This window comes from Tympanuchus pallidicinctus, unplaced genomic scaffold, assembly GCF_026119805.1.
Source record: "Tympanuchus pallidicinctus isolate F22 unplaced genomic scaffold, pur_lepc_1.0 scaffold8, whole genome shotgun sequence".
NCBI classification, from domain to species: domain Eukaryota; kingdom Metazoa; phylum Chordata; class Aves; order Galliformes; family Phasianidae; genus Tympanuchus; species Tympanuchus pallidicinctus.
In genome coordinates, this window is record NW_026294802.1 from 48,979,809 (window position 1) to 49,004,965 (window position 25,157).

At 46.2% G+C, this 25,157-nt stretch overlaps 1 protein-coding gene across 1 annotated transcript in view; it reads left to right on the forward strand.

Annotated features, from left to right (window-relative positions):
• Positions 1-25,157, forward strand: part of PAPPA (pappalysin 1) — a 172,590-nt gene that overhangs the window by 123,411 nt on the left and 24,022 nt on the right. Inside the window, exons 14-19 of the mRNA XM_052669628.1 lie at positions 7,217-7,385; positions 13,168-13,351; positions 16,131-16,341; positions 16,921-17,092; positions 20,415-20,562; positions 23,494-23,603. Coding sequence (XP_052525588.1) covers positions 7,217-7,385; positions 13,168-13,351; positions 16,131-16,341; positions 16,921-17,092; positions 20,415-20,562; positions 23,494-23,603 — 994 coding nt within the window. The remainder of the gene's footprint in view (positions 1-7,216; positions 7,386-13,167; positions 13,352-16,130; positions 16,342-16,920; positions 17,093-20,414; positions 20,563-23,493; positions 23,604-25,157) is intronic.

The window sequence follows — 25,157 nt, forward strand, 5'->3', positions numbered from 1 at the left end:
GTGCAAAGCACAGGGAGCACACGGGGGCACAGGATCGCATTCCTCCCTCTTGTTTTGCAGTGGGGACTGAACCGTTTGTTCGCTTACGAAATTAGAAGTGCTCTGTGTTTAGAAAGTTATTTCCTTATTAAAAAATGCTTTCCCCTTAGGCAAAGCTTCAGAGGGCCTCTGCAGTGCAGCGACGCAGCCTTGAGAAATCTCCTGAAGAAGGATCACCCTCTCTTTGCTGCTTTTTTTTTCCTCCTTTTCCTTGAATTTTTGGGAGTGTTTTGTGTTGCCAGTGCAGCTCACTGTCCCAGCCCTTTGCTCTCTAACACATCAGCCACTGCTCTTCTTGTTCAGGGGAACATTGCAGGTCTTGCAGGTTGCAGTGCTGAGTTGGACCTTCAAGCTGCCCATGTCAGTCAAGGAACCAGAGACTGAAAGAGAGCCCTGATCCAAAGCCAGTTGAAATCAGTGGGGTTTTTTCCACTGAGTGCAGTGCTGTAATGGAAGATATGCATCTGGCCCTGTGGTGAGATCATTTGGGGTGACGGTGTGTGCTGTCTTCTGTACCATGAGCTCTAAGCAGTTCCAAGATGTTGTGTGTTGAGCTGTGCAGCCAAGAGGCAGGTGAGCATCAAGGCCCCTTGCTCCCTTTCTGCTTCATTGCTTTCCCCAGTAAGAACATAGAGAAGGACTTCATGTATTCATCTTAACCAGCTTAGGGGCTAGGTACTCCTTTTACAACTCATGTTCTTTGCCAGACCTCATCTGAGCATGATCCCATGCAGCCCACACTTCCTACTACCCTTTCCCTACTGGTTGCATTTGCCTGATACAATTTCTTTTTATTTAGTTATTTTTGAAAGGAGCTTTTCCTTCTTATGCACAAGCATTGACTTCACCGCTTTCATTTTCCTTAGGTAAACATGGATATTTTTGCCCGCTTTTTGGCTTCTCTCTACAAGAGATATTATTTCTCTCTCTTCAAGGAGAATTATTTTGGTTGGAGAGGATTTATAGGCAGATACAGGCACTTCTAGGCAAGGGTGCAGACTTTAAATATGTGAGTGAAAAGAAATATATTGGCCCTTAAATGTGAACACTGTTTTTATTATGAGGGTGAATGGATCTTTCCCATGAGTTAGGGGCAACCTAATAAATGATAATAAAACACGTGCTCTTCTTTTTCCTCCTCAAAATATGCATTACAGTTTATACTTTAAAAGAGAAAAAGGAGCTTAAATGTAAAAATCTCATCCAACTTTATAGGTAGCTGTCCTTAGCCATCGTTAGCTCTTTTTGAAAATCCATTCCATCCTTCTGAAGGCATTTATAGAGGATTTAAGAAAATTCTCCGTACTTTCCAGTTGTGTTTTTCCAGTTGTTGTTGTTGTTTTCTGCCACAGCTGACCACAAGCTTTACCCAACTGCTGGAGATGGGCTGTAAAAGCAATGAGTTTTATTTTCACATTGCATTCCTCAGACCAGATATGGCGACTAACTAGTTCTCTGGCACTGTTTTTGTACTTATGTAGCTGAAATGATTGCGCTTGTATTATTTCCTGTTCAGCCTTGTGGAGAAGATATAGGTCAGAGGGCATGGTAGAGATGGATGATCTTAGTGGTCCTTTCCAACTTTAATGACTCTATGATTCTGTGGCAGTGAAATGGGATGAGCAGAAGCAGTCGTATCGTTCCCCCCAACGCTGTCATTTGAGCACCATAGAAACCTGTGCATTCGGGCTGCCTTTGGCAGTGGTTCCTCACCAGTCAGGACTTTGACTTTGTCGCCATGTAGGAAACAAGAGCAGGGGCTGCCCACGCCTGGCAAGGCATTCCCTGCCTTCTCCTGGGGCAGCATTCCCCCGTCATCCCACCTGGTCCCAAGGAGAAGGAGCCCACTCCATCCCCTTTGCTCTGTCTTGTTCTCTTCTGCTGTCAGCTCCTCCAACAAGAAATTAAATCTTCAGTAGTGTAGCAAACGCAATTGCCCTTTATAACTGTAGTTATTTTTTTCCTTTTTATACCAAAAGAACAGGTCTCCTCATCTCTGTTTTTGTTATTTAATGCAGCTTTCTATGTACTGTGTGGGCCGCCTTTCCCCTGCCCCTTCCCCCTGCCCTGTGTTCTGTCATTAAGCACAATCTCTGTCAGCTTGGTTCTGGTGAAATTAATGAATTTCTCACAGAACTGTTAATCATAGGAGCTTTGGTCTGTGACATGTGTTATAATTCAGTGGGTTTTTAACCTTCGCCCCATTTTGGTAATTGGCAGACGGCATCATTTGGCTTTTATTAAAGTGGAACGCGATGCCATTTCTTTGTTTGTGGAGAGCTGGCGGGGCTGTGAGCACACAGGCACCCAGGCCTGCCCCAGTGTGTGGGGCCCTGAGTGCATTATGGGCTCCACAGGGCCCCTGGGCAGCACAGCTCACAATATGGGCTGCACCGAGCCCATCCCTGGGGCCATTGCCCCATCAAATGTGGGGACAGGCATGCCCTGCCTCTGCTCCCCCACAGCTCACCTGGGGCTGGATGGAGTGTTTTCAGTAAATCTCAATGTTGTTGTGCGTTCCTGACCCCACCTGTTTGCATCCAGGGGTTTGTTGGGATTGCTGTTGGGGTCGGACTGGGCAGCACTGCAGTCAGATTGCTGAGGGGATCGTGGCTGGGGTGTCTGCACTGTTGGTCGCTCTCATGGACCAGATGTGATGCAAACAGGGCTGCCCTGCTCTTCCAATGGCATGATCAGCACAGACTCACCAGTCCCCATCTTGCTCCAGGATTCAGGTAGATTTCTTTGAGTTTTTGTGTTCGTACAAGGAGATCAATTTGGGTTTTTTTGGAAATCCAAAGAAGATAAACTCATTGCCACCCTTGCACTTCGTACCTTTTTCACTTCTGAAGCTGCAGCAAAGAATGTGAAGGCAGCCTTTGCTTCTCCAAATGGCACATCTGTCTTTGGATTAGAGAGAGAACTTGCTCCTGTCTTCAGAGGGAGAAGACAAACTTACTGTAACCATAAATCTTTCCAGAAACACCCTCAGAAGGCCATATGGTGTGAGATATATGCATGGTGCTACTGAACAAAACCTCAGGATGCTCCAGGTCTGCAGCCTAGGTTGGCCTAGGCTGAGGAACAGGGACTTTGTGAACTGGATGATGGTTGAAGTTCTCTCTTACACAAATGTGTGCTGCATTCCTTTATGCTCACCTATGCATATATATGTGCCAAAGCTGTCGCTAAGGAAGCAGGTAATTGGGGCACTGTGTTAAGATGAGTTTTTGGAAAAGTGCTTGACCCCAAGGTTAAGGAAAAAAACATTTGGCTGCTGTAAGCTTTTCGAAGGAGGAAGTGCTGGTTTGTTTTTGTGTGAGGAAGGAAGAGTTCCACTTAATTGTTACAATTTTCTATAAACATGTTAAAATACAAATGTTTCTAGGATTGTGTCACCGAGACCCCAATTTAGCAAAGCCTCCGGCTATTTGCTTACATCCCCCTGTAGTCAAATCTATCACTGGGACTTAACCATGCTTTTGAAGTTAAGCACATATTTAAGTGCCTTGCTGAACTGGGGCCAATATTGGCACAGAGAAATAAAGATTTAGAGGCTAATGACTGAGCTCATTTAGATTAGGGATGGGCAGAATGGATTTGAGTAAAGTAAGAACTGGCTTAGAACTTCAGCTTGCATGTGAAACTGACACAGCTCAGGGCTTTTTACATCACTGAAATGGTTTGTCTTGATCTGTGTTTTTAACATACTGCGGGCAGTGGAACTACAAAAAAATTCTTGCACTCAGAGGTGCAAAAATGTTGTTTTAGGAAGTTGTTCTTTCTTAGAGCAAGAACAGGAACAGGTGAATCATGAGGTGGATCTGGTAAAATACACAACGTCAGAGAATAACCCAGGCACCAAAGCTTGATTCCTATTTATATCGGAATGTTGAGTGGTCACTTTCCTGGCTTTTGTCCAGTACTTTTGCAAGCAATTCCCAGATGCATCTGGGGAGTCAGAATAGACCAGGGATGACTTGGAATAGGCAGTGTCGATGAAGTCACCCAGTTTTGATTGCAAGAAAATGGGTTGAGCTGTCCCATGCCAGGAAGCAACATCAGTTATAGTAGAAGTGATTTAATGCTCAGATACTCTATATTGTTTCTTTCCAGAGTGCTTCACAGTTTCTGGAACATGTGATGATTAACCACTGTTAAATGACAGTACCCAAGCAAGAGCTTCTGTAACCCACAGTTCTGTAATACGGATGTGATGGGTTCTTTGTCTAAGTTTCCTACTTGCAGATATTCATTTCTCCTTTATTCCACATTTGCAGAACTCAATTCAAGATCGTGACTTCAAAATTCATTGGGATTTATGGCTGACAGTAGCTGATACCAAATTGGAACCAGTAGCTAGAGAACCAGAAATATTTAAATTAGAAACATTTGGTGGCAGTGGTTGTTTTTTTACAAAAGTGAATGGTTGTATTGTTTGTCACTGAAGTCATTCATATAGAGTTACAGACAGAGAGAGCTGCCCAGATGATCTGCTAACCAAGGCATAATCTGGAGCCTGGGGGGGGGTGGCTAAAAATGTTCCCTGGCCAGTTAAGAAGACCACAAGGGGACTTGTAAACAGAAAGAAGAACATCACAATAAGTGTTTCTTAATGCCTTTGTCTGTGGCGTTTCAGTTCTGTAGGACTTTTAAGCCCAGGCTTGCTCATCTGGTGTCCTGATCTGAACTCTAGAAATTAGATTCTTTCTCTCCTTTACATTGAAGGAAATGGAAAGCAATGCCACTTCTTGTGTTGCTCCCCGTTTCTCCAGATTTCTCTTTGTGCAAGTTGCAAAAGTTTTCTTAGGCTCATCCTTCCTTTGGAAGCCATTCAAGCCTGAATTCAGTTCTACATCAGTGCGTTGAACATTGGTTAACATGAGACATTATATGAAAGAGGTCTTCTGTTATTTTACTTCTCCAAGTTTTGTGCAAAAATGTTTTCAGATTTTGCATGTTTTGCAATGGGCATGAAGGTTTGCAATATTGTGCTTCTGAGAATGGCTTGGCGGCGATGTTCATGTTTTTCCTCAATGAGTCAACTTCCTTGTCTCTGGAATCTTGGCATGCAAGGAACTCATATGGCAGCTTCCCTGTCTGAGAAATGGAGGGGAATGAAATAATGCTTAGATTCCACATGTAGGTGAACTGGGACACGTGGTGAGGATTCAGTGAGGCATCATTCATCGGTTACGCTCTCTGAGCGTCCGTGTTCAGACACTCTTCTGATTAACTGGTGATGTACTCAACTGCTGACTACCCAGCTGCCCTGGGCAGCCTCACGTGCTGCATTTCACACTCTTGGCTGATTTGTATTGGGCATTTGATTCGTATTGGGCATTGTCTATTCTCACCTTGTTTCCCTGCAGGAGGAGGCCACCTGGGCTCTAGGTTGTACCAGCCAGTTGTTCTTCCCCTGTCTCATGCACAGCCTTACTCATCAGTGAAAAGTGAAATCAGTGGCAGTTTAAATTTGTATGTCATGCAGTGAGTTGCAGTGACTGGAAAACATGTATGAAGCCCTTGGTGGAGAGGGGTCCTATGAAAGCAGGGTCATTGTGCTCTGTGATGAGCACCACTAATCAGTCATACTGCTGCAGACCGCATGCTATGTGTTGTGTATGAGGGTACTGAGCTGGCCAGTGCAGAGGCAGAATTCTTCTTCCTCAGCCCCATTGATGTCAGTACTTTGTGCAGGGTGAGAAAATAAGATCTGCTTGAATGTAGGAATTGCGTACAGCCCATCACACTGCAGGGAAGGGCTGCCACTGAACAAGCAACCTTAAATTACAGGCAGCAAGCACTTCTCATATAGCACTGGTCTGGGACAGAGAAATGAGCTGTGGAGATCATAATGCTGTCATTTCACCTGGCACGGAACTCAGCAGAGACATGTGCAAAGGTGCTTCTCCATCGCTGATGTGGGCATAACAACACCAACCCAGGTGTCTCACAGGGGTGTCATGAAAATTAATTAGATTATGTCTGCACAATGCTTTGAACACAGCAAAACATCATGGACATGCTAAGTCCTGTGCTTAGTGAGGTGGATGGCTTTTTGGTGGCTCTTAACCTGTTTTCTAGGAGATAGGAATATCTGGCTTGTAATGAGTTTCAAGAGATGTGTGTTGATGCATTACTTCCTTCTGTAACTTCTGGTGTTTTGGGTTCTTCACTCATAAAGTTGGTGAATGATGTCAAGATTTTCCCTCCTCAGAATTTGCTGTATGTAATTTAAATTCAGTTTAACTCTCAGCAAAGGCAAATTGCTTTGTAGAAGACTTTAACCCCAGAAACTGTCACAAATCCAGCAGAATATTTTTGCATTTTCTTTAGGATTCTCAATACTTTCACTGACCGTCCCACACTCCATTTCATGATATGCTAAAATGTTTGACTCAGGTCATCAGAAATGGTTAAAGATCTGATGTCTGCTAGACATCTCCGAGTATACAGGAATAAAACAAAATGCTCTTTTTACAAGTTATGCTGAATGTTAGAATAATTCACTGCCGGGAGAGCACTGAGTTTCTATCTGGGGAAACATTTTCTGGATGGCAGGACAGCAACCAGAGAGATCTGAAATGACAGCATGCTGCTGAGCTTGATAAGAGCTTATCAACACAGCTACACGACTGATATTTGGTGTTCCCCGTGAAGTGGAATAAAGTGGATGTGTTGATTGCTATCGAGTTTCGCAGAGATAAGAGAAACCCTTCCTCACACGTACACACATGCACAGTTATCACTGGCAGTATCAGGCACTCCTGAATTCAGCAGAGACTGTAGCTCGGATGGGGCACAAGCACTGCTCTGGAAGGATTGCTCACATGTACAGATGCATGTTGGTACAGCGCATGAAGGCCATGCTGCTGTTGTTTGTGTTGTTTCTCTCTGAGAGTGTTGCAGAACAGAAAGCCATTCTGCAGACTTGGCAGGCCCTTCCCTTTTGCCACAAGACCCGTCATTTGCTCTCGTTGTCATCACCATTCCCACTGCCCCGGTCCTTCAGAAGATGCAGCTAAAGGCTGTGCTGGTTGGTCAGGAGCAATTTGCTGAGTGGGTCCGGCGTGCAATCTTATCCCTGCAGCCTGGCACACAAGCTTGCTTCTTTTTTTTTTTTTTTTTTGAATGAAGGAACTGAATGCAGATGCCACTTCTTGTCTCCCCACAGCTGTGTCCATTACTCCTGCGAAGCCACAGACTGCCAGAAGCTGGAGATCGACAACGCGTTGCTGAACTGCACCGGGGGCGGGTGGTACAACGGAGCCCAGTGCAACGTGAGCTGCAGGACGGGCTACATTCTGCAGGTCCAGAGGGATGACGATCTCAGCAAGAGCCAGGTTTGTGCTGCTGGTTTTGTGTGACCGACGAAAGATGGATGAGCAAATGGGTGTGGAGAAGTTGAGAAATAACCCAAAATCTCAGCTCAGCTTTGGAACAGGACCTTATCCAAATAGTTTTTGTCCAAGTAGGAGCCGTCTGACTGTGTGAAGAGGTTCTGACAGTGAGCAAATCTCAGATGTTGCCCAATTTTAGAGATTCTGGGGAGTTGAAACTAGATGATCATCATGGCCCTTTTCAACCCAGGCCATTCTATGATTCTATGATTTTTTAACCCAAAATGTTTAATTGTGTGCACAGGCCTTCTCTGATCTCACTGGCTTTACTCAACTAAATGGAGTTTCTTGGGTTGTTTTTTTTGGGAGTGGGGTGTTTATTTTTCTATTTTTTTTCTATTTTTCAGTTTCTAAGCAAAATTTCTCCTTTTGTTCCTAGTGTTGGGGCTAACAATGTCTTAACTCCTTTGCAGCATCTCAGTCCACCTGCTTCCCAGCACGCTGAAATGCATATCAGGGAGGGGGAAGCATGTAAATCTGTTTGCTTCCAACCAAAGCATAGAAAACTCATCCCAGTGGTTTGGGTTTCATTTGCTGTTCTCCTGCAGTAATCCAATCTCACAAATGCACATGGCCCAGTGCAGAGCACGAGGCATTCAGAAGAACTGCCAGTTTCCTTAAGCACTGGGAAAACGCACAGATGCATTATTTGGGGGCAAAATGTGCACATGGTATGTGGGCATGTGTCTGAAGCAGAGGTCTTGTCATGATGGGGTGGTGGTGGCCTCCATTGGCACCTTCCTGCCTGCTGTGGGACAGCACACACATCTGGGGCTGGGGGCAGGCAGCTGCTCTCGGCAGCTTGTCTGTAGTTGTGAACTATCGTGTTCTTCACGAGCTCCCAGAGAGGGGAGACAGAGAGGAGGGGAATGAGTCAGCCCTTTCAACTCAATTACAAAACAAATACAGGACCCTGCGAGCTGGGCCTCTTCCACCCTAATTGGCATCAGCACCAGAACCCCAGCTCCAGCTGAGCAGTTTTACAGAACAGAAAACAAGTTCTCAAACGAGCCTGAATGGCTGAACCAGGAAATAGTTGGAAATGATCTGTACATTGAGCGCACAGGAATCCAAAACCAAATAAAGCAGCCTAAACGTGTTTCACCAGCGCTGCGTTATTTAAATGCAAAAAGTACCTTTTGGGGAGGCTCAGCCAACTGTGTATGGTTTTGCTCTGAGAAGTTTGGTTTCGGAGCCTTGATCAGATTCATATGACAGGAGCGGAGTCTTTTAGCACCCTTAGCTCATGTGATTCACTGCTTATTACAACATCCTTCCTCTCTCTCTGCTCTACTATTGCACTTTTTGTCTTTTTACCACTGATACAATCTGAGAGCCCTATGGATTTGTTTGCTCTGTGCTGTGCAGGGATGGAGTGAAGCATCTTAGAGATGTCCCTGCTCAGCAGAGTGCTATCAGCACATGCTTTGCAAGTATATGCATGTGCTTCAGAGGTCTGTTGAATAGGAACAGACAGTTTCTTTCCACATCATCTTGTTTTATTTCTTTCTGTAAGGTGTTTCAAGCCAGAATTTGTGGAACGTGCATGCAAGAAATGAACTATCAGAGCAACTCCAGAATCTGTGGTTTGGACTCCTTGCATTGTGTTGTATTGAATTGCATGGTGCTCCTGCCACAAATCTTTCCCAGCTTCGGTTCTTCTTCTGATCACAGGCAGTTGGAGATGAGATGGGATACGTGGCTTGTTATCTCTGCTCATGGGACTTCATGCTTTTCCATAAAGCTGGTGGTTCTTTCACTGCTGTAATTCAGTTGGGTGTGTGTCCTGGTTAGACTGGTTGGTGGGACAAGGGCTGTGTTTTTCCTGCTTAACTGACAGTGTGGAGGGCTCCACAAGGAGGAGGAAGGAAAGGAGTTTTATACGTGCTGATACTTCATTCTTGAGGGAGAAGGAGACAAAGGAGAGGTGCAGTGCCTCAAAGAGCAGCCCAAACATTGATGGCCCATGACTGCAGCATGCTGATGATGACTGACACACAAGTGAGGATGCTCTGGTTTAGCATCTGAACCACATCCATCTTCTGTAATTCACTGAAAGGCAGGAAAAAAAATTAAAAGAAAAGATGAACAGAGAATTAAAAGCAAAGTTTTCAAAAGCACCTTGGAGATGGAAGGGCACAAGTCACATTTCAAATCAATCTTTTACTTCTAAAGGTTTTTTGAAAATCATCCGAACAGTTCCTGCACTTTCTGGCCTCTGTGTCTTCTTGAAGCCCCCATTTTAAAAAAGCTTGGGGAAAAAAACTTCATTCATCTTTGCTCTCTGAGAAGTTCCTGTTCCCAAACCCTGTAAAACTCCATAAAATCACCAAACCCTAAAACACATCAGCCCCATGTGCAGCAGAAACCATTTGCTGCTGTTAAAACGAAACAAAACAAAACCTGAGCTGTTTTCTTTCTCTGAGGCTCCCTCTCATCTTCATTTAGGGGTTTCGACAACAACAAAATGGGCTGGCATGCTGATGGAGGCAGAGCCATCACGTATCTTTTTCACAAAGAAGATCCCGGGATGTTTTCATTTTCCCCCAATGTCCTCCCACCCCCCTGACAACTCCATCGCTCTTTCTTCTTCTCCTCTCTCCCACTTCCCCCCTTTGTCTTTCACTGCCTTCCTCCCCCTTGTCCTTCACTGAAAGCCCCGCTCATTCAGTTCCTTATTGTCATCTCTCCTTGAAGCTACCACCACTGCTGCTCTGGTCAAGAGGTGTTATTTAAAACCCAGCAGCTCCCTAATGTTGTGCAAAGGCATCATCAATCATGCCAGGAAAAGAAAGCAAGGCTCATGTGGGTTCAATTAGAGGCACAGTAGTGGGCAGAAGTGGAAGAATACTTAGAGGGGAGGGCACAGCTGTTCATTTTTAAGGAGAGGAAACTTCACACGTGAAGCATCGCTTGAAGAAGGAGCCAGCTGGGATCTCGGGCAGCAGGAAGGAGACATGAATTCTCCCAAGCTCTTAAAAGTCCCGAGAAACAAATCTTTCTGACACTAGATTTGTTTAAATTTGCATCCTCTCCACTGCATTTCAACCTGTATTTTTTTCTTCTTCTTCTTTTCTCCTTCTCTCCTGCCCTCCCTCCTTGCCTAAACCTCTTTTGGAAGGCAGGACGCGAAGGGAAGCGGTTGCTGCGATGCCAGTCAAAGCAGCACAAAGTGCCCAAAGTGACAGCTAATAAACCAGATGAGAAAACCGAGTGCTTTGCGTGGGCTGCTGTGTGCAGGGTGACCTTGTCAGAGCAGACAGGCGAAACAGGCACATGCCTGCTCAGGCGTCAGGTGGGAGATCTGCAAAGGCAGGCGCAGATGCTGCCACAAAGACCCGACGTCAGATCCCAGGGCAGCAGTGCTTGGGCTGTGCTGTATGCAGGTAGCCCGAGGTGTTTCCTTCTGAGGTCCTGCAGCCAGGTGCTGCCGTGATCCCACTCTCCAGTGGCACATTTGGGAAGGAGAAGCTGTAAGCCAGTGGGTGCCATCTGCAATGCTTTCTGGGGTAGCGTTGTCCTCTGCGCTTAAAATCAAAGCCGTCGTCGTGCTGCATGGTGGGAAGCTGGCTCTGTTATGTCCTGCTACACACATGCACTCCTATCACTTGAAGTTACGCTGCTCTAAAATGTTTCATTATTACATCTGACCATCAGCTTCCATCATATAAAGCGTGGAATAAATCATTGGAAAAAGATGAGAAGTACGGGTCCTACCCACATGGGCTCTGCTTCTCTGCGTGGGAATGGCCATGCCAGTGTGCCAGGAGAAGAAAAAGGCATCTGGGTCTGCAAGGAGGTGGCTCTTCCAGACTGGTTAGTAGTTTCCTTGGGAAAGTGCCTGGAGAAAATGCCAGAGTTGAGAACATGAAGAAGACTGATCTTTTGTCACATCGAGTTCTAGGAGGCTGAAATAAAGCACAGTGAGGTATAGCTGTACCAGGAGATCACTTCCAAGGTAGGGTGGCCCCAGGGATGCTGCGTTTCCAAAAGGCTGTCATGTCCTGCAGCCTTCAGCTAACAAAGACCATGCCCTCACAAGTGCTGGCTTGGACAAGACATTCTTGCCCATTTTTGTAAGGTGTGACTGTTGTGCATAGATATTGCATCTGTTTCCATTTTTGTATTATATTCTGCAATTTGAACTCCTTATTTGGTGTTCTGTAGAGCAGCATCTGATAAGCAGTTCTGTCACTGGAGAAACTCCCTTATGCCCCACAGTGTGTTTCAACAGCAGGTATCAGCTAGAAGGAGCAATCTTTTATTCTCAAACTAGATCACACCAAGACTAAGCAATGAATTATTGGAGTGGAAGCTCCATCACTGATAGAGCCTCCCTGTGCTCTGTGTAGAGCTAGCATCCAGCAGAATACAGTCCCAGCCCCTTTTCCTTTATGTTTGGATAGCCCCTTGGGTTTATGCTTTAACCTCCTGCTGTTGAGGTGTCCTGCAGCCACAGTGCTGGAGCACAACTTGATAACAGCATCTGCTAAGGGGGATGCAGGCTTTGCTGCGTCCTGGAGCCGCCCAGCCTGGAACACAAGTGTGCTGCTGCTGCTATGCACGTGCAATATGAAGACATGGGAATATGCTGTCATCTCTTCTCCTGTGGCCATCAGAATTGCACAGCAACCTCCTGAAAACACAGACATCTTCAAGTCATCATCTAGCTACAGAATATATATATATATATATGATAGTGCAAACAGTCCACTGGACAATAAAGAATTAAGAGCCACTGGGGAGCAAAATGACTGGAATGAGAACACAGAGTGTCATTTCACCTGAGCATTCCATGAATCCCCAAATGTGCTACTCTAAATGTGTAGAAAAGGCATTTTTTTCCTATCAGCAGTGCTCCCTGTTTAAATAAACTGCATGGTCTAGAAAAGGGGTTTTGTGCCCACTTGGGAAGTGTCCAGTTTCTCAGCTCTGGGACTGCTTTTTCCATTCTGAATGCAACCATATATCAAAGAGAGACAGGTCTGAACTTCTGCTGAAACCATTAGGGTGTTTTTGCAAAAAGGGAATCCAGGTCTCTTTGATGTGTGCTAGAAAAATTTCCCTTCCTTTTATAAAGCCAGATCAATGGCTGGCGGTGCAAATCTCCTGCGAGCGTACCAGCCTGAATAAAATATTCCCCAGGGACAAAGGAGTGCTGCTGTACAGCTTGGTCAGATTCCTCGCTGGTATCTTCCCCTTCCACAATATCTTGTGTTTGTGTTTCTCACATTTCTCTTTCTCCCGTCCCTCTCTTTATTCTGGTATGGGGGGAAGAGTCGTGCTTTCAAAATCATTGCATCTAATCTGTGACCATTTTCCCTTCTGGGTTAGAAGGCAGATGTGTTGTTTATTCTGTACTCAGGATTTCGGTCTGCTGCGTTGTTGGGTTATTCCTCAAACCCATAGAAGTGTAGTTTTGATGTAGCTATTGACATTACGGTGGCTTTGGGGAAGTCAGAGCACAGTAACTAACTCTATTCAACCTCTCTTATTGAGAGTTTCTGCCAAGTAAACATATGGGCAGAATGCTCTTTGGTCTGTCCATTGCAGAATCCTACAGGAGGAGTCTATCTGTCAAGTGTGCATGGCCCTGGTGCCCCAAGGCACTCTAGTGACTTTGTTTTACTTGTGAGACACAAAATCAATGGTTGTTACCAGGCTTTAAACAGCTTTGGTCTCTCCTTTGCTGGCTGTGATGGCTTAGTTGTGTCTCTTCCTCCAGACGGAGTCCAGCATCACCATGACCTGCACGGATGGGAAGTGGAGCAAGCAGGTGACCTGTGAGCCTGTGGACTGCGGTGTCCCAGACCAATACCACGTGTACCCAGCCACGTTCAACTGCAGCGAGGGGACCACCTTTGGCAAGAAATGTTCCTTCACGTGCCGACCTCCTGCTCTTCTGAAAGGTAACAGGGGGTACCGAGCTGGGAAAGGCTGCACAGCTAGCACAGACTGATGCCAGTAATATATGGTACTTTTGCTGCTTTTTTAGAATTCTTTATGATGTTTTAAGTATGAAGAATTATGAGAGTCTAGGGAAGGTTTATTTATATTAGAAGCTAAGTTCCTTTGCATCTCCCTGTTACCTTCCTTTGACCTTTGCTTGATCGTGGCTGGCCGGGCAGGAACGACGCTGAATATTACTTCCATACAACCAAAACACAGAAAAGTCATGGGGATCAATCAAATTGAACTCTCATCTTTTCCCATGCCTTTGCTTTTTTTCTGTGCCTGCCTCCCTTCTATGCCTCCTCCACAAGCTTGGAAAGGAGGGAGAAGACTGAAAAGTTCCACATCCCAGTGGCACAGTCCCCCATCATTGTTTTTCCTGGTCCACCCATCACTTCTCTATTTTGCTCACTTGTCTTGCCCTAATTCTGACTTTCTCTTTTCTTCATGTTTGAGAATCTCTGCAACTTCTCATTCTTAAAAATGACATTCTCTCCTACATTCTCTCTTTTTCTCCCTGATCCTTCCTGCTGCTTTGGTGGTAGCATCCCCATCCTGCTCAGCACCATCCACTCTTTTGCTCACTGTCAGCTCACCTTTCTGATCCGGTCCTCAGGAAACAAGAAAATTTATCACTGTTAATTTGAAAGAACATTAAAGCCAAATAAACATGTCATCTTGCACTGAAGTAATCTTAACTGCCCTTGTTGACCCAGGTACAATTGCTGTATAAGCTCTTTTTGTACACTTGGTGTCACCTCCTCTGCTAGGATTCACTGCACATTCCAGAAGAGGTATGTGAAGTATTCCACGTTTCAGTGAAAGGATATGTTTGTTGATTTCTTTATACATAACCAAATTACTCAGTTCTTTTAACTCATAACCAAATCACTCAATTCTTTTAACTCAGACTTGGGAAGGTAACCACAAGAAGCCAACCCACAGTGAAAGCTAAGGCTCAAGGGGGAGATTTTTATCAAAGAATTCCCTTTTTCCATCCTCAGAGGATCATTTTCACCAACGAGGTTTTTTTAACTGAAAATCCTTGGAGTTTTTTCGAGGGAGAGCATGAAAACAATGTTCATGAATCATAGAATCATACAGTGGTTTGGGTTGGAAGGGACCTTAAAGATCATCTCATTCCAACCCCCCTGCCACGGGCACAGAAACCTTCCACTAAATGAACCGATGTTAATGAACTTGGAGGAATGTAAAATTACCCCAAGCATCCAAGTGGCTGAGCATCAGAGAGTAGAAGTCATGACCAGCAGGGGCTGGTGACTCTGGCAGGGGTAGCTGCAGGACCCATAACCCACCACGGGTCAGGGAGTACAGCTGTGGGTTTTAGCATCACTTCACTTTTGTCCAGACATTCTGTGAGTTGTAAGTTAATGGCACCACTTGGTGTTCAGCCATCGGTGATGACTAATAGATGTTGCCACTAAACTTCTGGAGAGTGGCGTTCAAATGACTCACTCCTAATTCAATCACTGACGTCATGACAGCACCGTCGGTAATGTCACAGCTTATCACATTGCAGTGGTAGTATGATATCACCATGACTGGTCTGCAGAGCTGCTGCATGAGTCAGAGGAGCATGCTCGTGCTCCAGAAAAGAGCTTTCTTCTGTTCAAAATACCTCTGCAATCATCCACAGCTGGGGAGGGGAGAGAGAAAGCCAGGGCTGATTTAATGAAACTTCTCTTATCTTTGTGGAAAGGGCAGAAGGGCTCCTCCACATAACTTCCTGAGCCCTCCAGAGCCTTTTGTTTTCTTCTTTGAATTCCAGCATCATGCCCAGGCTCTCTTCCTTTCGTCTCAAGGAGGAGGCATTGCTCTGGGGTTTGCAGTTTGTCAGTATTATTTTGGATAACACCAAAGTTGGCTGACTGCTGAAAATACGCCTTGTGGGTCGAGAAGAGTTCCTGCAGCAATGCTCAAGGATTTCAATAGAGTTTTAGGGATTTTTGAAGGGTTAGTGGCTCATAGCTGTGTTTTGTTTCTTAGGAAAAGCTTATTCCTTTTTAACATAGAGTATAAAATAACAAAGAACGTGAAGTGCACTGAGACAAAGCTACTCTTAGCTTAACCTTCTGAAGTCAAGTAGGTCACAGCAGAGGCAAGGAGATCTATCATACCTTTTACCTGTAAGGTGCTGGCCAGGAAAGCTTCCTCAGGAAAACAAGTCTCTAATGAGTATTATGAATCATATTTATCACAGTAGTCCCCAAGGACTGAGAGTCCTCAGCTGAGAATGGCTCCTCAACGTGCTGGAGTAGTGACTGTAATGCTAACAAACAGATGCTGCTCCAAAAGGCTTAAAATTGAAACAAAAAGAACTGATTTGGTGCACGGGTAGAACGCAGAAGTATAATGAAGAATGTAATGACACTGAACACTGCCTTAAGGTGGGTGGCTTCGTGGCTTTGGAGAGGAGGGAGCTGATGTACAAAGCAGGCTCTCTTTCAGAGAGCAAAATAAGGAAGAGAAATACAAAGCCAGTGAGGTTTCACCTACGCTATAGCATTTCCTGCCATAAGCACTGTCTGCCTGTTGTCTCCTGAAAACAGAGTCCTTAATGATTTAAAACCATCATGTAGAAAGAAAAGATGCATAGGACAGTTGAATGTGCCGAGCCAACTGAGGTGGCTGTTGATATATTATGGGTATAATGACATTTGGGAAATAAAAACGCTCCTGCTGATCGTTGTTAACTTTGCTTTTTGTCCTTCTCAGGGAACAACAGCAACTTGACCTGCATGGAGGATGGGCTGTGGTCCTTTCCAGAGGCTCTGTGTGAACTGATGTGTCGAGCACCCTCCATCGTCCCTAATGCAGATCTTCAGACCACTCGTTGCCTGGAAGATAAGCACAAAGTGGGCTCATTTTGCAAGTACAAATGCAAACCAGGTTACCATGTTCCTGGATCCTCCAGAAAAGCAAGAAAGTACGTAAAATAGCACTGCCACACAGTCAGCATGATTCAGAAAGCCACAGGTCAAAAAGACTTTGGGAAAAAAAGATGAGTAATTCATAGCAGGGTGCTGTAGGGAACACCACTGAATACTTCCTACATGAAGACAGTTGTGCACTTTCAAGGGGCCATTTGGCACCTCACTCTGTAAATCTTTGCCAGTGCTCAAAACAGACCTTACCTTAGAGGTACTCTTTGATATGCAGACTGGAGAGTCCCCTTTGAAACCGTATGGGAAAGTTGTACTGTTGTGTCCTTCTGACTTGGCACAAACCCACTTCAAACCAACCACAGCCCACAAGGCCGGGAAGCAGTTTTTTGGGAGATATGTTCAAGGCCAAAAGAGGAGTTCAGGCTGAGTGTTGGCTTTACAAATAATCATTATTTTCACTCAGAGACCTCATGCTGCAGATTCACAATTTGTTCCCCAGGTGTTAAAAGCTCAAGCACTCTCATTCCCTGCACCTGCTAGCAGAGCTCAGAAGCTCTAAAGGCTCTTAGCTGACTCAGCTGCTCACTAAACGGTCTTGTGTTTTTTTTCTGCATGGGAAGGCGGGCCTTTAAGATCCAGTGCACTCAGGATGGCACATGGCTGCCAGGTGCTTGTGTGCCTGTTACGTGTGACCCTCCACCTTCCAAGTTCCATGGGCTCTACCAGTGCTCCAATGGCTTCCAGTTCAACAGCGAGTGCAGGATCAAGTGTGAAGATGATGACAGTCAGTCGGTGAGTCTTTCTTATCCTCACCATCTCACACCATGAAAGTGAGTTTTTATCTTGTGGTCCTTGAGGACTCTGATCTTGGAGGGATCAAGTGCCAAACCTCCCTTGAGATCACTTGAGACCAGAGGCAGAGAGATGGAAAAAGGAAATATGTAATTAAAGTAAAAGAAGAGAGCTACTTCAGAGAGCCTGGAAATATTTTTAAGACTGTAGTAATGGTATTTATTAACTGTTAACAATAGGGGAGTAGCAAGAAATGACTGGCTGGACGAGTAATTGGTTGGAAAATCTGTTCTAGTGGCTCTATGATGTAGGTAGGTGTAATCAAATATGGTTTCTGGTATTACATTAACACAGGAGGAGAGAAGGAATAATGAATGAGTATGAGGTGTGTGCACTCATCCTGTTTGTTCGTTCTCCTTCACTTTGCTTTTTTCTCCAGTTCTTTTTGCTGATGCTGTTATATATATGTCATATGATGTTTTATAGGGATTGTCACCGTACAGGTGAACTGTCTGACCTTTCATGGCTTTTTTTGGCTGCAAGGTGTCATTAATTGTTAGGGTCAGATCCTCATCTGGCATAAATCAGCATCTTGCCTTTGATTACCTAGGAACTTTGTTCATTGATAAAGTAGGTCTGGCTTTTAATATTGTGTTTGAAATACTTGGTTTTCCTCACTAGAGTTAATTATAGTTGTGAAGTAAGTAATTTCTCCCAGAAGTGCTGCTGCCACTTCATATGCTGGGGAAGAGAAAGTGGGGATGTAGAAGCTGTTCTTATATGCACTGCAGACAGCACAGTGCTCTGTCAGAAGCCTTGTAATATCACTCCTGAGGATGCACGAAAAAGGGATCAGCCCTGCTATGGTGTCAGTGATTCAAGACCCAACTCTGACACCTGTTCCAAATGTTAAAAGCTACAGCAGAAACAGCAGTGAGGTTTCTGAGGCTGGAAAACTGCATTTGTTCCCTGCAAAAGCTGTCCTGCCTACTTGATGGGAATGAGAGGCAGAGCCTAGGGTTGTGTATCAGAACACCCTAAAGAAGATTGTTTTGGCTGCTGTGACTTTTTGAGATGTAGGAAATGCACAGATGGGTGCAATTTGGGTGGGAAGCTCTGGGATGCAGCACCTTTGTGCATCTCTGCTTTCTCAGACTGACTGCACCAGGGCACTAACAAATGGTATGAGGGCCTTATGGTTGCTTTGGAAGGAGCTAGACGTGAAGAGAGGCAGGGATTGGAGTTAGGGTTACATCAACAAATGAGCTGTGGAAAGTGAGAGATACAGCTACATCTCTGTTCAGTGTAAGGAAGATTGTAGTGACTGCTTGGATGCAAAGGTACCTTGAGCAGAGAAGCAGATAACATCCTAAGAAGGGGATTTGCAGAGAAAGGTATTTCCAGATATCCTAGAAAACAGACAACAGAAGATGAGGGAGGACTCCTGGCACAAGCCAGAACCACTTGAGAGGTGTTAATTATTTAAGGATTAAACCCCACTAAGTCTCTCTCAGCTATATAAGGTGATAATGCACATTGCATCCAAGCAAGAAACCCAGCAGGGATTTTCACAAGAGATTTTGCAGGTCAGGGAATGATGGACAGGATGTTACTATAGCAATGGATATCCTGGGATCTCTGAGCACATAGCAGAAACTACACAATAGTACTCTAGAGCACAGCCAACTCTAGGAACATAAATCAGGTTTCATGGCTCACCTTTAGAAATCATAATTGAACCCTGGCATGCAAACTGTGGTGGAAGTGCAACACACTTGCTAAAACAGCAAATTGTGCTCAATTATCACTTAGTCGTCTCTTCTTGAACTCGTCACTGTGCTGAAAGATCATTACTCAGCCCTACAGATGGCATCTCTTAATCACCAGCAGTGTAATGGTCATTTAAGCAGGTACCTCCCCAGCATCCAGAGGCAGGGTCTTCCATTTCTGCACATTGCACAAATCAGTGGTCAGATCTAAATTAATTGCACTCTGCAAGACTGGCCTTTAGGTGGGAGTCACCAAACTGGATCACATCCTGAGTCCATCTGCTCCATTACACTTTCATAAGATTTTCTTATTACATCTGGCAATGGCCAGATGTCTAGAGGAGGGAATGCAGCTCCCATGCAATAGTCTGCCAATGAGACCACTTTGCATCTCACTGAACATTGTTTTCAACAACGAAGCTGAGCAAAAAAAGGATTAGGGTATCATACACAAGGCTAGCACTGAATGCAGTGCAGTTTCCCGTGTCTGTACAAGAGACTTGTGCAGATCCCTCTGCAACAAGGGGCATGGGGCGCAGGGAAAAGCTCCAAAGGCAAATTCAGCATCCCTGGTGGAATTGGGATCCAGTATACAGAGCACGTTACAGAATCCCCAAAGACATCCACCCTAGTCTCCAATAGCAGGGTGAGTAGGCTGAGGGCAGCAATGCAAGAGAAACAGAGATCCTGTCTGGTTCTTGCACTGAGCAGGGTCACTGTGGGAGGCTTGGAGCCCAACCCCAGCACCTTCCCATTGAATGTCCCCACTGCCTTGTGGCAGTGAGGCTCGCAGCTCCTGCAGAACAGCTTGTGCAAAAATCCCCAAAAAAATTGCCTGCACGTCGCTTTGTTGTTTCTAAAGGGCATGGTATTTCTCCCTGGACTTTGGTATTCATTCTCCAGTATTGTACAGAGAATCTTTTCTGTAAGAGAAATGTCATATTCCATTCCTTGCCCATTCCCACACCAGAGGATTTGTTTCTCTTTTACACTTGCCTCTGTGCATGTCTGTCTCTGCCTCTTTGCTTGCTGTCATTCAAGGCAGCCAAGCTCTAAAGAGCACGTTCTGCCCTGCTAAGCATCCCTCTCGTGTCCCGCTTCCCTTCTTCCTTCAGATGGCCATTGGGGATTCTTTCTTTTTTGAGACAAATATGATGCAACTAGTTAGAAAATGGAAGAGGGAAAAGGTTGTCTGCAGTCAACACGAACCTTTCAGCAAGAGGAAAGAGGGCAGATGGGGTGAACGCACCTTTTTTGCAGCTAGAGTGGATCCATTTTAATGTAGAGACCTTGCAAAGACCTTGTAAAGACATAACATTGCATAGAGGAGGCGTGCGTGTGCTTTTGTGTGCAATGCAGCCTCCCTTTTATTTATTATTCAGCAGGGAAGTCCTTCCTTGCCCCCCACTACCTGCAGTCCCAGCTGGGGCTCTGCCAGCTCCAGAACTTTGCTCCCAGCTCGGCTCTGCCCGCTTCTCCCCTCTCACCCTGCACCTGCTGTCCTTCTTGTTGTTTTTGTGACCATCCTTGTTATCTCCTTGTCTCTTTCCCAGGGCCGTGGAAGCAATGTGATTCACTGCCGGAAGGATGGCACCTGGAGCGGCTCCTTTCATCTCTGCAGGGAGATGCAGGGCCAGTGTGCTCTGCCCACGCAGCTCAACAGCCACCTGAAGCTGCAGTGCTCCAGTGGATACGGCATAGGTCTGTGGGCATGGGGAATGAGGAAGAGGATGAGAGGGAGGGAGGAGTCTGCAGTCCTTGGGGTCACTTTATGCTATGGAGCCATTTACCTGAGTGGGGGGCTGCTGAGGGCAGGAAGCTGCTTTGAGATGATGCTTTGAGCAGCCAGGTATCATGTAATGTGCTGACTTCCTGCTCCTTCCAGCATTCCCAGTTTCATTGTGTCTCTTCTTGGCCAGCAAGTCAGGCTGCACCAGAGACACATCCAGTCCTCAGAGTAAGGGAAGAAGGTTGTACCTATACTTGTTCTGACAGTTTTGTAATGTCCTTGAACTACACACACACACACACACACACACACACCCCTTTGATGCCAAAAAGCAGTGTACTGGTAGGGAAGCACAGCAGCAGGAGCATTCAGCTATTCCTAGGGAATGAGACCAGCCAAGCATCCCCTTTGGTATGGCTGTTTTTCAGAAGCCCATGTGAGGATGTTTGCCCCTTCCTTCTGGGGTCACTCTGCAAGGAGTTTGGAGTTTTGGGGGATGTTTTGAGCTTGGCTTTGTGTCACCCAGGCATACATTCCACACTGAAAATACACAGCATTATACTTTCAACCCTTGCTGCCCGGGTTGCAAGGGGAGCAGCCCCGCGAGGCCCCTTCTGCAGCCCCGTACCAGCCCCCCCTGCCTCTGCCCATCCCTTTGAACTTGGAGAAATTTCCTCATTTTGCAGCTCCCTCATTATATCTCAGCCGCGCGAGGGACCACGAGCTGCCTTGTGTTCCCTCCCCGGGGAGGAGAACACGACCTGGATGAGATCATCGCTCTGTAATGATGCCAATTACAGATCGTATATCAAAACAATTCAGACCCGCTCCTCTCCGTAAGTGTAAATAGCGCGGCGGTGAGCAGGCTGTGGCAGCTCTTAATGTGGCGAGGTGTTTTACCCTTGAGATGAGGTTACCTACCAGGGTTTTGCAAAGAGAGAAATTCGGATTTCTGGTCTGGAAGAGGGGGAGCAGCTGGGGGCTGGGAGCAGGAGAGCCCACAGCTGCCCTCCGTCCTCCACCAGCCCCGCTGGCTTGGCCACCAGTGCTGTGCCTTGATGTGGAGTCTGGTGGCCCTTGACCTTCAGGAGGGCTGCAGGACAGGAGGTGGGGGGGGATCCTCATGGAGATGTGAAGAGCAGCTCTCAGAGGGCACAGCGGCCATTGGCTCTTATCCTCAGCAGATGGAGACATACCACACGCTTTGTTAGGTTTGTCCAGCATCACCTTTTGGGAGCAGGTTGTTGGGATTTTGATGGGGTTTAACCCCACAGGCAGCTCAGCACCATGCAGCCCCTTGCTCTGCCCCAGTGGAATGGGGAAGAGAATCAAAAAGGGAAAAGTACAAGAACTCACGGGTTGACATAAAGACAGCTTACGAGATAAAGCAAAAGCTATGTACATAAGCAAAGCAAGGAATCCATTCACTACTTCCTGTCAGCAAACACACGTTCAGACACTTCCAGGAAAGCAAGGCTTGTCATGTGTAGTGATTTATTGGGAAAACAAATGCTGTCCTTCCCAGTGTCATCTCTGCCCCACACCCCCAACTTCCTCCTCCTTTACCTTGGTTCTGTTGCTGACTGTGATGCCATATGGTATGGGATGACCCTTTGACCAGTCTGGGGCAGCTGTCCTAGCTATGCCCCCCAGCTTCTTGCACACCACTGGCCTTTCTGCTAGCAGGAGAAGCAGCAAAGTCCTTGGCTGTGTGTAAGCACTGTTCTGCTGCAACTAAAAACATTGGTGTGTTATCACTGCTGTTTAATCAAAAATCTGGAATACAGCACCATGTGAGCCTCTACATAGAAAATTGACCTTACTGCACTTACCCAGCAGTCCACGGAGCTGCTGTCACATGTGCTACGAAAGCAAAACAAACCCCAAGTGCTGCCCAGGCCTCCCTGGCTGAGCAAGGTCTGCTTGCTCCCACTGACTCCTCCACGAGGGAGGATGTGAGAAGGCAGAAGCAGGTGGGGAAAATAATAGCATCCAGTCACGGTCACTATGAATCCCACACACCTTTGGTAATTCCTCAGACACCTAATCTGCTCTTCCAGGCTAAGGTGTGTGTTCAGCCAAAGGTTCAGCTCTCCAAACCAGTGCAGAGATTAATTCCTCCCCCAGTGCTGATGGGAGTGCAGAAATCCTAATGACATGTTTGCAGCAGCTGTGCCATTCAGGAGTGATTTTCCAGGGGGGAAATGGTAATGGTCCAACATACTATGGCTTATGGTTGTGTCACCACAGGGCTCTGGGATATTGCTGCAGAGGATCGCAGCATGTTTTAATAAAGAAAGGACAGGATTCCCACTGGGTATGACAGTTAATCAGAGGAAAAGCAGGTTTATGTGTGAAGAAAGCCATCATTACCTCTCTGTATTCTTCTTATCAAGTATGAGATGTAGGTGATAGCTTGCCTGCAGTACCATTGGGCTTGGTCACATCTAAAGGGCTGTTTCTGAAAGTCCATAAATGTGACAGATGAAGTGAGGGGATTATGTCATGTCACAGGTGAGATGAGTTTGGCAGCTTTACCTTGATCAGCCCCATCACTTGAAAGAGCAGTCAAAATGGAAAAAAAAAAAACCTCCACATTTTCTTGGTGATCCGAAAGAAAGAAACTTGACCCCTTTCCCTGGAGTTAATAGCCAGAGAAATACCTAGATATGCAGCTCATACAAAAAGGCCTTGGTGTGTTTGCCACCCCCACAGTCTGCTGAGATGCAGGGTTGTACTCAGCATTTCACATGTGGTTAGAAGATATGTGATAGTTACGGTTGACTGCTAATTGCAATTTAGGAAAAATGAGCCCTAATCCTGTCCTTCAGCTGAAAGGATGCTGGAAGGGTAAGGAGCTGCATGCTTTGTCCTGTAGCTTTATCATCTCCTTTTTTGTGCAGGCGCAGAGTGTACCACCTCGTGTCTGGACCACAGCCATGAGCCCATCCTGCTGCGTGTGAATGAGACCGTGCAGGACATCCAGCACTGGATGAACCCTCAGAGAGTGAAGGTCAGTTCCTGGCAGTTGTGCTAACTACATCCCATGCTACATGTTTATGTGCAGCGAACAAACTGTCAGCCATGGTTCATCCAGTGAGGGGGAATGTGTGGGAAAGGTCTTTTGCCCTTTAGAAAATAATTCCTGGGTTTTGTAGTGCCTTTGCATGCTGTTCTAGCAGTGTGGTACCATTCTCTCCAAGTTGTTTTCTCTCTGTGATTTCCCAATGAAAATCCATTCAAGGTAGAGGCCCCCAGTCGTCATGCTGAGATCCACCCAGGACTTCCAAGGGGCTGATGCAGGGGTTGTGATTCATTATACAGGAACATGTGATGGGAAATGAGAGAATGGGCAGGTTTTATTCTCTTCCTCCTCTTCAGTGTTTCGCACACTTTGGGTGGTAGGGCTGGATTTTTCTGCACTGCTTTTGGCTGACGAAAAAAGCTGATACAGGGGGTATTTCATCTCCCAGAGCAGCAGAGCTGGCTGGGTCCTGCCTGCCCCCCCCATTCACCCGCATGTGAGAGCTGCCAGCTCAGCACAGCCCCTTCCAGAGGTCACCACTTCTCCCTCTGCCTGCTGCAGAAGCACAGCAGCATTAACCACTTGCAGCGTGCTGTCCTGGGTGCCCTCCAGCTTATGAGTCAACCCCCATGGGGGCACACACACCTATACACAGTGCTTTACACACACGCTCAGCCGTGTGCAGGCAGCAAATAGCTGCTTGGTTTCACATTGATATCAGTGGGAAACACACACGCATGCTGTGGCTGCGGTTAGGGAGATGCTCTGAAAATCTCTGCTGCTTTGTATTTCCCTGTTTCACATGGGGCCGTACAGAGCAATAGAATAAATCCTGGAAAGGGATGAGGAACATAAGTCCACAGAATACAACAAGCTCACAGTGTCCGTCCCCGCTTCCCACTCCCTCCAGGCAGCGAGATTATATTACTGCCTAAGCCCGGGCCTTGCCAAGTTTCTGGCACGGAACATAAAGAAAACCCCTATCTGTATTAGGGGCAATTTCTCACTGGCCCTTTCCCGAGTGCTAGACTTTAAAGTGGTTTTGTAATTCATGGTGAAATAAAGTGACAGCTTCCCTCCCGTTCTGGGCCGTGCGCCTTCGTTTATTGATGCGGGTGCGCAGAGGGAGCTGTAACGAGTTTTATACCTTCAGGTCTCTGGAGGGCTCATTAGGCAGCAGGGAAAACACAGAGTGCTAAAGGGGGGATGAGGGGAGCAAGGGAAGGAGGCAAAATCGCAGTTTCCCAGAGTACAGTGGTAAATAAGATCTTGTTTGCCGTTTTGGTAAAGGACCTTGCAATTGGATAGTGGATGTAAGTATGTCCCATAACACTTTGTAGATAGTGAGATTTAGCAGGAACATGTGCTGGATGATGGTGGGGAGGCTTTGGGGGCGTGCAGAGGAAGTGGCTCTGCTCTCATGTCTCCTTGGAACTCAGAGCTGTGTCCTGGCAGCCCCCTTGGGTCGTGCAGGGCTTTCTGCTTGTCAAGCAGCAGTTGTGTGCACAGTGCTGAGAGGAGGCCCATAGGGTAGGCAGCTGG